Source organism: Carcharhinus amblyrhynchos, chromosome 1, assembly GCF_965287045.1.
Source record: "Carcharhinus amblyrhynchos chromosome 1, sCarAmb.v2.hapA, whole genome shotgun sequence".
Taxonomy (NCBI): domain Eukaryota; kingdom Metazoa; phylum Chordata; class Chondrichthyes; order Carcharhiniformes; family Carcharhinidae; genus Carcharhinus; species Carcharhinus amblyrhynchos.
This window is the reverse complement of record NC_137324.1, coordinates 134,725,750-134,740,560: the sequence shown is the minus strand read 5'-3', so window position 1 is coordinate 134,740,560 and position 14,811 is coordinate 134,725,750. Positions and strand designations below refer to the sequence as shown.

The 14,811-nt window shown below is 41.6% G+C and overlaps 1 protein-coding gene across 3 annotated transcripts in view; it reads left to right on the top strand.

The window, feature by feature from the left end:
- The window catches only part of arhgap10 (Rho GTPase activating protein 10), a 188,594-nt gene that overhangs the window by 92,122 nt on the left and 81,661 nt on the right, over positions 1-14,811 (top strand). For all 3 annotated transcript variants that reach the window (XM_080193094.1, XM_080193101.1, XM_080193105.1), the window contains 2 exons: positions 2,216-2,287; positions 4,731-4,832. In XM_080193094.1, the coding sequence (XP_080049220.1) occupies positions 2,216-2,287; positions 4,731-4,832 (174 nt within the window). The remainder of the gene's footprint in view (positions 1-2,215; positions 2,288-4,730; positions 4,833-14,811) is intronic.

Genomic DNA, 14,811 nt, shown 5'->3' with positions numbered 1-14,811 from the left:
GCAAGCTTGCACAGCCTGCCGCAGCTTCAAAATCCTAGGACTGATTTTTAGTCAAATTATGGACAGAATAAAAGAGAGACAGGAGCACTAATTTGTGTGGCAGCAAACTGCCACTGGGAAACTAATAGCCTTCAGTAGTCAGCATGTGACATGGATTGGATTATAGAGAGGGAGAGTTGTGCATCGTCTGCCTCACTATCTCATCCTGACCTACGTTAGTTCAGTGGCAAGACAAGTAAAGGTGACTGGAGATAGATCCTGATGCAGTGGATGTCTGCTGTTTCCTTAAACTCCAAGTGTTCCACAGCATGGTGCTGACTTGCCTTCAAGATGGTTAGACCTAAGATTGATCTTGTCCACCCAGTCCACAGGAATTAGTCTTTTCATGACGGAGTATAGAACTTCAAGTTGCGGACAGTAGGAGACCCAGTGACTACCCCCAGTTGCTTTGGATACCCTTTCAAAGAGGTTTTTAAAGGAAGTGTAGCCACTATCGAATGCTAACATATAGTTGGGGACACGGATGAGAATCAGGTAAAGGTGAGGACCAACATAGAATGAGCCACTTTGATGAGTAGAGTGAGTCTGCCAGAAAGAGGTGTGAACTTCCTTGACCTCCTGCTAGAAGCGCACTGAAGGTTCATTAACACCTACAAAGACGATTATGATGGTTTTTAGTATGAACATATTATTAGATTTGAAATGACCTTCAGATTATCTCAAGCTCTTAAGTACACCAGTTACAGGAAAATAGACATTTTACTACAGTAGAAAATATAAAGGGGAGGACAAGGGAGAAGAGAAAAATTATTACTGAAGCTATTCAGATTCATAGGAAGGAACTAAGATATGCAAATTCAATGTTGTAGTTTATAAAGCATAGAAAATATTTTTATAAAACAGGAGAATAACATAACTTTTCTCATTAAATTTATTACCAGTCAGCTGTTGCCTTGAAAGAATAAGCCTATTCAAAAATATTCCTTTTATGGTTAGCTGTAGTTTACTTAGGGAGTGCGTGGATTTATCTTCTCTGGCAAGAGTGATCTTCTCTTGTAGCATTCGTTAATTCTAATTTCAGAATAGTGCTTGTTACTGCACCATTGAAAATGGTAGTGTTTTCAAACCAGCTACCCCAGTGGCCTTCCAGAATGTGACTATCTTTTTCTGTGAAATCATAAACAGTTTTACTTTGCACACAGATTCACTGGGAAATGGGTTGAAGCTTGCTGCCTTCATTTCACACAACACCTGATTGTTGATAGTGATAATGAAATTTTCATTCCATCTGGGCAAGATCCAAACCAAGATTTCAGAAGTAAATACTTTTCCTTTTCTCCAAATTGTGTTTTCGCTCCATCTCCTCCTCTGTGCTCCTTATTCTACCTATTGTCCTGTAACCAGATCAGATGAGGAAACACTGTCCTCACCAGAAGGTTTGAGAGCAGTTTGAGATTATTTACCCATATCTCTACCATCTCTCTTCCTCTGCATAGCCTCTCATGATGATGCAGTTCTTGAGCTTTGCTTTGTTAGTTGTCTTCTTCAGTGGCATGATTGAAATTGGGAGTAAAGTTATAGTAAATTGTGGGTGTGAATTTGTGTTTTACCGTTAGTTAGAAAATGCTTTTGCAATAGCGGTTAGCACTGCTACCTCTCAGCACCAGGGTGCTGGGTTCAATTTTGGCCTCGGGTGACTGTGTAGAATTTGCATGTTCTCCTCGTGGATTTCCTCTGGGTGCTCCGGTTTCCTCCCACAGTTCAAAGATGTGCAAGTTAGGTCGATTGACCATGTTAAGTTGCCCCTTAGATCAAGGGATTAACAAGGTAAATACATGGGGTTACAGGGATAGACTCTGGATGGGATTGTTGTCGGTGCACTTCGGGCCAAATGTCTCCCTCTGCACTGTACAGATTCTATTATATGAAAAATGTAGATAAGATTATGTGGAGTGCCATATGTTAATGAGTTATGCATCTTCAAAGTACGCCTAATGTTTTAAAAAAAAATGCTTCCCAGTTGAAACTACAGATTTCTGAGAGTGATTTTGATGAAGGATGGACAAGTGCTGGAGTAGTGATGTGAAGTTGTTATAATCTACCAATAAAAAAAATCTCATCAGGATCAGTATTAAAGTTAGAATGCAATGCATGCTTTTTTCCTGTTGGAACAGAAATGCTCCTTGTGTGAATGTTTGTTTATATTTTCTTTCAGATACTTAACATCCGTGAAACATTTATTAAACCACTGGAGAAATTCCGAAAGGATCAGATTGGAGCAGCAAAGGTAACAATTCCACAATGAATAATATAGTACAAAGAAGTCCAGTTCTCTAAACTTCACATTTATCTATGTGTGTGGATTTAGGTTGGAATTATAAATTCTTTAAATTTATGGTCAGTTCAGTTCAAAAGAACATAATAATTACTTCCATTAATAGCACCTTTTAAAATGCGCAGACTTCTCAAGGTGCTACATGAGGTGTTATCAAATAAAAGCGGACACCAATTATTTCAGATGTCAGGGCATGTGCTGAAAACTTTTGTCAGAGAGATTTTAAGGAAAGTCTTAAATGAAGAGTGAGGTGGGAGAGGTTTAGAGAAGGTTTTCCAGGCTTAGGGCCTGGGCAACTGAGGACATAGCCACCAAAGGTGAAGTGATACAAATCGGGAATATGTAAGATGCCAGAACTGGAAGAATGAGAGAGATCTTGCAAGGGAGTAGGGTTGGAAATGAGAAAGAGCTGTATCTTTTTAAATATTCAGCAATATATTAATTATGGATAAATTGTTGGAGTAAATGTTAGATTGGTCATTTCATTGAGTTGTTTATGCTGTTTGCCATTGAGACCATGAAATTTTGTTGTGATTCTCTTGGTTTCCTGCTGTTTCTTTGGTGGGAGACCAATAGAACTCACTGAGAAATAATACAAACTGCAGATTATTATGTTTTCCTGGTTTTGTTGGTCTTCCATTTGAGCACAACATAATCTAAGCCAACACTACAGTGTGGAACTCAAGGATTGCTGTATTGCCAGAGGTGCTGCCTTCATGAAAATAGGATTACTGTTTGTTTATTTGTATTTATGAACATTGCTGGTCAGGCCAGCATTTCTTACCAACCCTGATTGGCCTTGAGATGATGTTGGTGAGCTGCCATCTTGAACCACTGCAATTTACTGTTGTAGGTTTATCCACAATGCTATTAGGAAGGGGATGCCTGGATGTTGAACGCCGGCATACCCACATCATGTTGACCCAACAACAGTGAATGAATGACAGTAGAATTCCCAAGTCAGGATAGTGAGTGACTTCGAGGGAAACTTGCAGGTGGTGGTGTTCCCATGCACCTGCTGCCCATGTTCTTCTAACTGGTAGAAGTTGTGCGTTTAGAAAATGCTGTTGAAGGAGCCTTGGTGAGTTGCTATAATGAATCTTGTAGGTAGCATATGTTACTGCCATTGTGCAGCAGTGGTAGAGTAAAGTTTATTTATTAGTTACAAGTAATGTTACATTAATACTGCAATGAAGTTATTGTGAAAACCCTGTAGTTGCCACATTCTGATGCCTGTTCGGGTACACTGAGAGAGAACTTAGCATGGCCAATGCACCTAACCAGCACATCTTTTGGACTATGGGAGGAAACTAGAGGAAACCCACAAACACAGAGAACGTGCAGACTCCACACAGACAGTGACCCGAGCTGGGAATCGAACTCTAGTCCTTGGAGCTGTGAGGCAGCAGTGCTGACTACTGTGCCATAAATGTTGAAGGTGGTGGATGGACTGCTGATCAAGCAGTTTGTTCCATTCTGGATGGTGTGAGTTATTGGAGCTGCACTTGTTGAAGCAAGTGGAGAGTTTCCAACCCACCCCTGACACTATGCCTTATAGATGCTGGACAGGCTTTGAAGGTATAGATACCTCTGATGTATGTGCCACCATCCACTGCCAGTGAGAAGGGAGAATTTGGCACTTGGCCAAATCTCCACTCCCAGCAGTGGGACTGGAGCAGCCACGAACAAGATCGGAGAATCCTGCTCATGAGGTATACTTTCTGTTTTTGTTTTGGAAAGGAGAACTGAAAACACTCTTTATGGTGACATACAAGTTAACATATGGTGTGGTCTACAAACTTTCATTTGTTTAGATGTTCAGCATGAAAATGCCCTTTTAATATATTTGTAAACAAGATAAAAGGTTTCCGATCTCTTTTCTAAATGCCATATTGTCAGGTAGTCCATCTGTATTTTGGAAAAGAGGAACTTCCATTAATCATTGGAACAGATTTTGATTCATTTCACTTTATGCTAGAACACTGTTTACATGTATCCGTGAAAGCAATAACAGGCTTCAGTCTGCACTGAGGAGCTACAATCTAGTGTAGCAAATAGACTGAGTACATGTTGTCTGTCATCCAAATAGCAACGTTAGTGTACAGGCAGTTCTGAAATGCTTGAATGCTTTGCTCATTTGGACATATACCAAGTCGCGCTGATAAATTGACCTTTCAGCCTCTTCACAGTCAAATGCCATCAGTGTTCTTGCAGCAGTTTTATGTGGGATGTCAGTTAAAATTATTTTGATGCAATATTAGGACCTTAACTCTCCACTCAAATTTTTAATTCCAGGGCAATTAGGGATGGGCAGCAAATGGTGGCTTTGCCAACGACACTCTCTTCTTATGATGATGATGATGAATGATGAAAACTCTAATTTATTTACTTGCAGGAAGAAAAGAAAAAGTATGACAAAGAAACTGAGAAATACTACAGCATATTGGAAAAACATGTCAATTTGTCAGCAAAGAAGAAAGAAACATTGCTGTTAGAGGTAAGCATTTACTAAAGAAAGACATTTAACCACCATAGGAATTTGGTTGATTTTAAAGTTTTAAATGTTGCTATTTGCTGAAGAAAATTTTTTTTGGATATGGTTACTTATGCTTTTAACAACGTGTTTATGAAAACAAACTATTCTTTAGTTGTACATCCGAGTTTCAGTTTGCATGGCTATTGGCAGATATTTTGAACAAAGACCACAGTATAGAGCACTTCTGCATAATACCATATTTCCAGAGCAGTAGAATAACGTCTTCAGTTATGGACATATGGGCTCGAGTTTTCACAGAGGCAAGGTGGCTCACTGCTTGAGACAAAATAGTGCCCAGAGACCTGAATCCCAAAGTCCCACCCCGTACTTGGCACCCACTATGTTTGCCGTATTGTTCATGGAGACAGTGGCAAATTTCAAGTGTAGCTATCTTCACTCAAAAGCAATTTCCATTACCTCGATTTCTAAGGCATGATTCGTGGAACTTAAGACTTTGAGGAAAAGGTGTGACACCCGTTTGGAGAGCTTTAAAATTTTTCACCAAACGCTGCAGAACTTCTACAAATCAATCCAGCGTCAGCATCGGCCTGTACAGTCAGTACTCAGCTAATTGTTGATTAACAATTCCAAGCAACAGCAACATTTGCATCCACTTTCTGTTTCACAGTAGAAACTCCTTACCAATCATCCTTTTAAATCCCAACCAAGTTGTATGACCCATGCTGCACCTGCCTCCACATCTGTAATGATTCTGGGGTTGGTGGATCTGAATCCAATCTGCACTTGTCCCTTCCACCCAGAGTAAGAATCCAGCAGCTCAGGGCAATTTCTCCTGATCAGATTTGGAGAGTCAGGCCAATGCAGGACTTGATGGAATCGATGAAGCTTGGCTACTGTGGAAACTTGAAGGAATGCATGTTACATCATAGCATGATCTATTTGAGAGCTGAACTAAGGCAGGAATTCATTATCTTTTGTGATATTAGCATTGTAAATCAAGAAACCACATTTTCATTGGATTTTCAAAATCGAAATGTGTTAGTTACATTTCAATTTTAGTAAAAAGAAGTTCCCAGTACAACTGTCTTACCTGTTCTTTCCCTAGTCAGTGCTGGATACCCTTTATTATCACTTACCAGTATACTGTTTCCTTTGTTAAGCTCTCAGAACACTTTTATGGAGAATGTATGCATACACTATCACAATGTAAAGGCTGCTCGACCAAACAAGGTTAATGTGGGTTTGAAGAATAGCAGCACCTATGGTATGATGTAGAGTCCCCTGGTATGGTGTATAGAGTCCCCTGGTAATAGGCTCACTGTAGAAGCCTACCCACATGGAGAAGTACCTCCTTGCTTATCAATAACCTGGGATCTGTAAATAGTTAAAGAATAATAACAAAGGATTCGTGTTTAAATATAAAGTCTTAAGATTGCATCACTGGGACATCCAGAGAACTCATAGTACGACAAAGAGGAACAATTTTTTGAACTGTCTGAGGTAAAGTCTTGTATCTTTGCAGTTTCTGCTCTTTTTGAAACAAATCTTCCCTCCTTTCCCTTGGTGTTTGGGATTCTATCCATGGCTGCTGGTAACCTGGTGTATAACTAGGCAGCAAATGTTAATAAGCTTCTTGATAATGGAAAACATTGCAGGGGAAGCTATGTGCACTCCAAATGGACAATGACAGCAGGAGGCTGAAACTGTAAACTTAGAGTGCATACAATGAATCCAAAAATAAAGAAAAGTTGCTCCCTGTATATTAATAGAATAAGATGCCTGTGTTTGGCAATGCCAACTTTGTTTTAAATTTTTTTTTAAATTCCAAGAAAAGTTCTCTGTTTTAGTTCTGGAGAAGTGCAGAGGTAATTTATTTGGTAGAAATCTGCTCAATTGTAGTTTTATACATTGTATCTTTTGTGTTGTTAAAAGGCAAATGTCTAAATTGATTACATTGAAGCCTCCAACTGCAGTCTTTCTGCTGGCTGTCCCAATGCATCAGTGCAAAGCACAGATTACCTCAGAAAAGTAGTCAAAAAATTTATAAATGATTAAGAATCAATAGTTTATATATGATGCTTTGGTTAAAAGCTTAGGAAAATTTTGAAGTATTTTCTTAAATTTATTGTAATTCCTGGCTTCACTTAATAACCATGCCATTTGTGCTAAGGCTAAGTATAATTTTAATTGGTTCAACTCAAAATATACAAACCATGACTGTAATGATACCTTGACCACTGCAAATCCACTGCTGACACCAATCTAAAATTATTGGTTCTGGAGTCACAGATGCCTCTAAGTGATTAAGAATTCGTAAGTAATTTCAAGGTAGCTTGTTAAGAAGAATAGTGTAGGTGTAATGTATTAGGTAAATAGACATGAAAAGTACACAACCCATGACGGTTGAGAGTGGTTCACTGATCTCAGATAACGAACAGACATTTGATAAAGTGTGTGTGCTCAGTAGCTTGCAAGGGCGGCGCAATGATAGTGATTACCACTGCTGCCTCACAGTGCCAGGGACCCAGGTTTGATTCTGGGCTTGGATGACTGTGGAATTTGCACATTCTCCCTGTGTCTGTTTGCATTTCCTCCAGGTGCTCCAGTTTTCTCCCATGATCTGAACGTCTGCAGGTTTGGTGGATTGGCCATGCTAAATTACCCCTTAATGTCCCAAGGTATGTAGGTTAGGTGGATTAGCCGTTGATTCCTGCTATTCTCTTGAATGAGAACAGTTTCTCACCATTACCCTGTCCACACCCCTCAGGCTATTTCTTAGCCTTCATTTCTCCAACAAAAACATTCCCAACCCCTCCAATCTGCCCTCATAGCTACATTTTCTTATCCCTGGAATCATTCTCATGAATCTGCTCTGTGTTTTTTCCAATGCCTTCACACCTTCCCTCAAGTATGGCACCCAGAACTGGATGCAATACTCCAGATGAAGTCTAACTGTCTTCTACAAGTTCAACGTGACCTCCTTACTCTTGTATTCAATGCCTTTATTAATCAAGTGTAAGATGCTATGTGCTTTAATCGACTGCTCTCTAAATGTGCTCTGCCACTTTTAACGACTTATGTACGTATACACCAAGGCCCCACTGTTTCTGCACCTCCTCTTGAGTTCCCCCTTTACTTTATATCACTCCATGTTCTTCCTGTCAAAATGAACCAGCTCACACTTTTCTGCATTGAAATTTATCTTCTTTAAAATTTATTTATTAATGTCACAAGTTGGCTTACCTTAAAAATGCAGTGAAGTTACTGTGAAAATCACCAAGTCACAACCTTCCAGTGTCTGTTCTGGTACACTGAGGGAGAATTTAATATGGCCAATGCAACTAATCAGCACATCTTTCAGACTGTGGGAGGAAACCCGTGCAGACATGGGGAGAATGTGTCTGTGTGGGAGAGGAGAACAGCTCAGCAGGGGGGCAGCCAACGGGCCAGGAAAATTAGCACATCAGCAGCAGCATCGCTGGATTCCGGGGAAGTGCCAGAAGATTGGAAAATGGCTAATGTTACGCTGTTGTTTAAGAAGGGTGGCAAGCAAAAGGCAGGGAATTATAGGCTGGTTAGTTTAACGTCTGTTGTAGGTAAAATGTTAGAATCCGTCGTCAAGGACGAAATAGCGAAGCATCTTGAGGGGAATTGCTTGATAGAGCAGACGCAGCACGGTTTTGTTAAGGGGAAGTCGTGTCTGACAAATTTATTGGAGTTCTATGAGGATGTGTCTAGGGCGGTGGATAGAGGAGAGCTGGTGGATGTGGTCTTTCTTGATTTTCAGAAGGCGTTTGACAAGGTACCTCACAAGAGGTTACTGCAGAAGGTAAGGGGGCATGGAGTTGGGGGTAGGGTGTTAGCGTGGATAGAGGATTGATTCTCAAATAGGAGGCAGAGAGTGGGGGTCAATGGGTGCTATTCGGATTGGCGGTTGGTGACTAGTGGAGTGCCCCAGGGGTTGGTGCTGGGGCATCAGCTATTTACCATTTACCATTTATATAGATGATCTGGAGGAGGGAACTGAGTGTATGGTGTCGAAATTTGCTGATGACACCAAGATTGGTGGAACGGCAAATTGTGTGGTGGGTGTGGAGAGTCTGCAGAGGGATCTAGATAGGCTGGGCGAATGGGCCAGGAACTGGCAAATGGAATTTAATGTTGGCAAGTGCGAGGTGGTCCACTTTGGTAGGAATAATGGTAGGAAGGACTATGACTTACGTGGCGAAAAACTGCAGCAGGCAACGGTGCAGAGGGACCTCGGGGTCCTTGTGCATGAGTCGCAAAAACCCAGCCTGCAGGTGCAGCAGGTGGTCAGGAAGGCTAATGGGATGCTGGCCTTCATAGCGAGGGGGATTGAATATAAAAGTAGGGAGGTCTTGCTGTGGCTGTATAGGGCATTGGTGAGGCCGCAGCTGGAGTACTGTGTGCAGTTTTGGTCGCCGCATGTACGCAAGGATATTTTGGCCTTGGAGGGAGTGCAGAGGAGGTTTACTAGGCTGATACCGGAGTTGAGGGGGTTGAGCTATGAGGAGAGGCTGAATAAACTAGGCTTGTACTTGTTAGAGTTTAGAAGAATGAGGGGAGATCTTATTGAGACATATAAGATGATGAATGGGATGGATAGGATAGAGGTGGAGAGACTCTTCCCGCTCAGAAAGGACAGTAGGACTAGGGGGCACAGCCTCAAGATAAAGGGGGGGGGGGGCGGTTTAGAACGGAGTTGAGGAGGAACGTCTTCACTCAAAGGGTGGTGAATCTCTGGAATTCTCTGCCCGTTGAAGTGGTGGAGGCTGCCTCGCTAAATATTTTTAAGATGCGGGTTGATGGGTGTTTGATAAGCGAGGGGATTAAGGGTTATGGGGAGAGGGCGGGAATGTGGAACTGAGCCACGACAGATCAGCCATGATCTTATTGAATGGCGGGGCAGGCTCGAGGGGCTAGATGGCCTACTCCTGCTCCTATTTCTTGTGTTCTTATGTTATCCTGACTGTGGACTAGCTGTCTCTGCATGAAATTGACAGGATGTGGAGTCGCCAATGTTGGACTGGGGTAGATACAGTAAGAAGTCTCTCAACACTAGGTTAAAGTCCAACAGGTTTATTTGGTAACAAATGCCACTAGCTTTCGGAGCGCTGCTCCCGCGTCAGGTGAATGGGGAGTTCTGATCACAAATAGTGCATATAAAGGCACACACTTGGTTTACAGAATACTGATTAGAATACAGCTAATCAAGTCTTAAAGTTGCAGACAATGTGAGTGGAGATAGCACTAAGCATAGGTTAAAGAAATGTGTATTGTCTCCAGACAGGACAGGAAGTGAGATGTTGCAAGCCCAAGCAAGTCATGGGGGTTACAAATAGTTTGACATGAAGATTTCGGTAGAGGCTATCCTCATGTGTGCTGTACTTGGCTATCAGTCTCTGCTCAGCAACTGTGCGCTGTCATATGTCGTGAAGGCTGCCTTGGAGAACGTTTACCCGAAGCAGAGGCCGAATGCCCATGATCGCTGAAGTGTTCGCCAACAGGAAGAGAACAGTCTTGCCTGGTGATTGAGTGGTGTTCATTCATCTGTTGTCGTAGCGTCTGCATGGTCTCCCCAACGTACCATGCCTCGGGACATCCTTTCCTGCAGCGTATCAGGTAGACAATGTTGGTCGAGTTGCAAGAGTACGTACCATGTACTGGTGGATGTGTTCTCACGTGAGATGATGGCATCCATGTCGATGATCCAGCATGTCTTGCAGAGATTGCTGTAACAGGGTTGCATGGTGTTGTGGTCACTGTTCTCCTGAAGGCTGGGTAGTTTGCTGCAGACAATGGTCTGTTTGAGGTTGTGTGGTTGTTTGAAGGCAAGAAGTGGGGGTGTGGGAATGGCCTTGGCAAGATGTTCATCTTCATCAATGACATGTTGAAGACTCCGGAGAAGATGTCGTAGCTTCTCCGCTCTGGGGAAAGTACTGGATGTTGAAGGGTACTCTGTCCACCGTGTCCCGTGTTTGTCTTACGAGGAGGTCAGTGCGGTTTTTCACTGTGGCGTGGCGTATCGGAAGTGTCGAACGCTGAGTCGAACGCTGTATTCTGTTCTTATGAGGGCATCTTTCAGCATCTGGAGGTGTCTGTTGCAATCCTCCTCATCTGAACAGATCCTGTGTATACGGAGGGCTTTTCTGTAGGGGATGGCTTCTTTAACGTGCTTGAGGTGGAAGCTGGAGAAATGGAGCATCGTGAGGTTATCTGTGGGCTTGTGGTATAGTGAGGTGCTGAGGTGACCATCCTTAATGGAGATGCGTGTGTCCAAGAATGCAACCGATTCCGGAAGTAGTCCATGGTAAATTTGATCATGGGGCGCTACGACAACGGATGAATGAAAATCACCAGACAAGACTGTTCTCTTCCTGTTGGGTAACACTTCAGCGGTCACAGGCATTCGGCCTCTGATCTTCAGGTAAACGCTCTCCAAGGCGGCATTAACAGCACACGACAGTGCAGAGTCGCTGAGCAGAGACTGATAGCCAAGTTCTGCACACATGAAGATGGCCTCAACTGAGATCTTGGGTTCATGTCACACTATTTGTAACCCCCATGACGTCCCTGGGTTTGCAATATCTCATTTACTGTTCTGTCTGGATACAATACACATCTCTTTGACCTATGCTTAATGCTATCTCCACTCACCTTTAAGACTAGCTGTAAAGACTCGCATTCTAATCAGTATTCTGTAAACTGAGTGCGTGCCTTTATATGCAGTGTTTGTGATCAGAACTCTCCACTCACCTGACGAAGGAGCAGCACTCCAAAAGATAGTAGCATTTGGTACCAAATAAACCTATTGAACTTCAACCTGGTGTTGTGAGACTTCTTACTGTGAAATAGACAGCGCAGACAAAAGATAGATTTTAGTCAAGCATCCATCAATAGGACACCGCTGAATGTCCTTGCTAAGAAACTGTAATAATGACATGATTAAGTGATCATTGTCTGAATGGACATTCCATTCAACTACCAGTAAAGATTATGACATTACCAATGAACCATGATTAAACAGCTGTTGTCTCGGGCCTACCTGTTTGTGTCATATATAAATAATTTACCTGTTTACATGGCTAGGAAGAATTATCTTTACTAGAAGTTATAAAATATGCCCTATAGAAAAGGCTGACTGGTACACATTAGAGCAGAGCAGATTGAAGGAGCCTTAGGAATTCTTCAGTCCTCTCATTATCAATAGGAAGGCAATAAAAGATCCATCAATTATGAACACTGTTCCCGAATATCTTTTTAGCTCCGACATGTGCCCGTTTGAAGCTCAATACTATCATCACAATTCATAACATTTCTAATCTTGGTATAATCTGCAAATTTTGAAATTATGCTCTGAACAATCTAGGACATTAATACATATCAAGCAGAGTAAGGGACCCAGCACTGACCCCTGGGGAACTCCGCTACAAACCTTCCTCCAATCCGAAAAACAACCATTAACTCTGTTTCCTATCACTCAGTCAATCTCTTATCCAATTGTCTACTTTCCTTTTTATTCCAGCAGCTAGAATGTTGCTCAGAATGTTTTGTGACACTGTATCAAATGTCATTTTGGAAATCCATGGAGACCACATCAAAGCATTGCCCTTTTCAACCTTCTCCGTTAGCCCTCAAAACACTCCAAGTTAGTTGAACATAATTTTCCCTCTATGCTGGCTTTCCTTAATTATCCTGCACTTGGCTAAGTGACTATTAGTTTTGTCCTGAACTATAATTTTCAGAAGTTTCCCTACCATTGAAGTCAAACTGACTGGTCTGTAGTTGCTGGCTTTATCTGTGCACCCCTTTCTGAACCATTTGCCCCTCTGTTTTCTGGCACCATCCGCGTGTTAGTGCGAGTGGGCGAAATGACCACTACAGACTCAGGGTGAAGTTCAATAACGGCACAGCTTTATTTTCTTATACGTCAACGGAGAAGCACAGTCAGGACATACAATCGGACTGCTCCAAAAGCGCTCTGCCCGTCTCTCGCAGCAGGCTATAGTTATACCTGAACTTCGGTGCAGTATGTGATTCAAATGCTAATACTTTATTTACAGTATTTGACCTTAGCCATCCTGTCTTGATGTTTACAAGTGTTGAGGAAATTGTTTTAGGTGTGTGTTCATTGTTTTGTCTGACTGGTTATTTAATAGTCTAGAATCTCCAGGGTTTGAACCATAGGTGTGTCATTGATCTCAAAAGAGGTTTTGAGGGGCCAGGAATGTTTCGTTAACAATACTCATTTTAGGTGTCTCCATGGGTTGTTTGACTGTTTTAGAAGTGCTGATTTTGATGGGGTAGAGATTTAGTTCCTGTAGGTGCCATCCTGTCCAGCTTCCCTTTATGTGCTAGCCCTCATTTGCATTCTAAAAGCATGCTCTTGCCTACTGATTGGTGTCTGTTGCTTTGTGATTTTTAGTGGAGAGGCTCTGAGTGTAACTTTAGTCTGCTTCCATGTTGTGTGCCCAATTTCATAAAATTATCACTATTGCTTCTGCAATTTCCATTCTCACTTCCTTAAGTAACCATGGATCCATCTCATCAGCACCTGGCCCTTTGTCAGTTTTAAGTAAAATAATCCTTTTGACATGTTTCCCTGCTCAATTATAAATTCTTCTCCCGTACCAGTTACCTCCTCTCTCACCCGAGCCTGGTAGCAGCATCCTTCATGTATTGGTCTATATTCATTAGACCATTTGGGAAATTCCCACTAACTTAATATTGTAAATTGACAGTCTGCAACAGGGGACCAGGGGTTTGTGTGGTTTGCAAACTATTTGGATTGCCCCATGATTGCCTGCACCTAATTGTATTAATATCGAATGCCTTTATCTGCTTGGCTGAAATTTCTTGTGCCTCATAGATTAGGGAAAGGTATTTGCACATTGGTTCTAACATGCTGCTCTGCATTGGTCAGTGAGGGAGTTTCTCGGTCTGTGATGTTTTACTTGGGTGAAGATGCACAAGAATCATCTTTCTAATCCTTTGTGAAAAGTCGCATGCTGTCAGCCCCCAGAAAACACCTCAGACTAACAAAACCAACATGCATCCAACCTTGAAATAGGGCCATCCAGTTTGATAGTTAGATGTAGATTAAGTGGCTGTAAATTATTTAGAATAGAGCAGTCCAGGCAGAATATTGTCTCTTGCTGGTTACTAACTTGAATGTTTTTAAACAAATATACAAAAGCTTGGCAGAATGGCGTACTATAAAGGAAATGGGACACAGTTAAGATTCAAGTTGCCCAATTTTTCCTATCATTGGTTTCTTTTTCTTGGCATTCATGTGTTCCTTGAAATATATTACCAGTCCCTGAGGTCACTGGTTTCAAAGTTATTTCACTGTGCTTCAAATATAGCTATGAGAAAAAGACTAATGTTGCTATGAGAAACCTTTGAATATTGGTCCTGAGGAGTTTGTTGATTATCGGGCAAAGATCCAGTAAAGATAAGGGTTGAAAATGCAGTCACCGTGATGTTATCTAAATGTGGACCAATGCTTCCATTATTGTTGAATTGCGCAATTACCCTGCAAAAGGAGGTTATTTGGTTCATATCATTGTGTTTCATTATTCCTGTTTGAATTGGTAGACTAAACACTTTTCTTCTTTTGACCAACTTTCCTATTTTGAGGTAAAATGGTGTTGGAGTGGGATTTTTTTCTCTTAATACTTGTAAAATATTTGCCCTGCTACACCTGGTTTTTGGATATTCTGCAATCACTTTCTAAGTTCTGCAGTGAGATTTAGGATGAAGGGACAAAAAAATGTTTCACAGTGCTGCATTTTTGCATCCCTCGAGAGGTTAGTTGCCTGAAACAGTCCATACTAGTACAAATTGTACAAAGTTTGATAGGGCACTAAGGCCAGAATAGCTTTTCTGTATTACAGAATGTGCAAAATTTTATATTTTCCAGCAATCTGCCCTTCAAATCCTGATCTCTTTGCTTTGA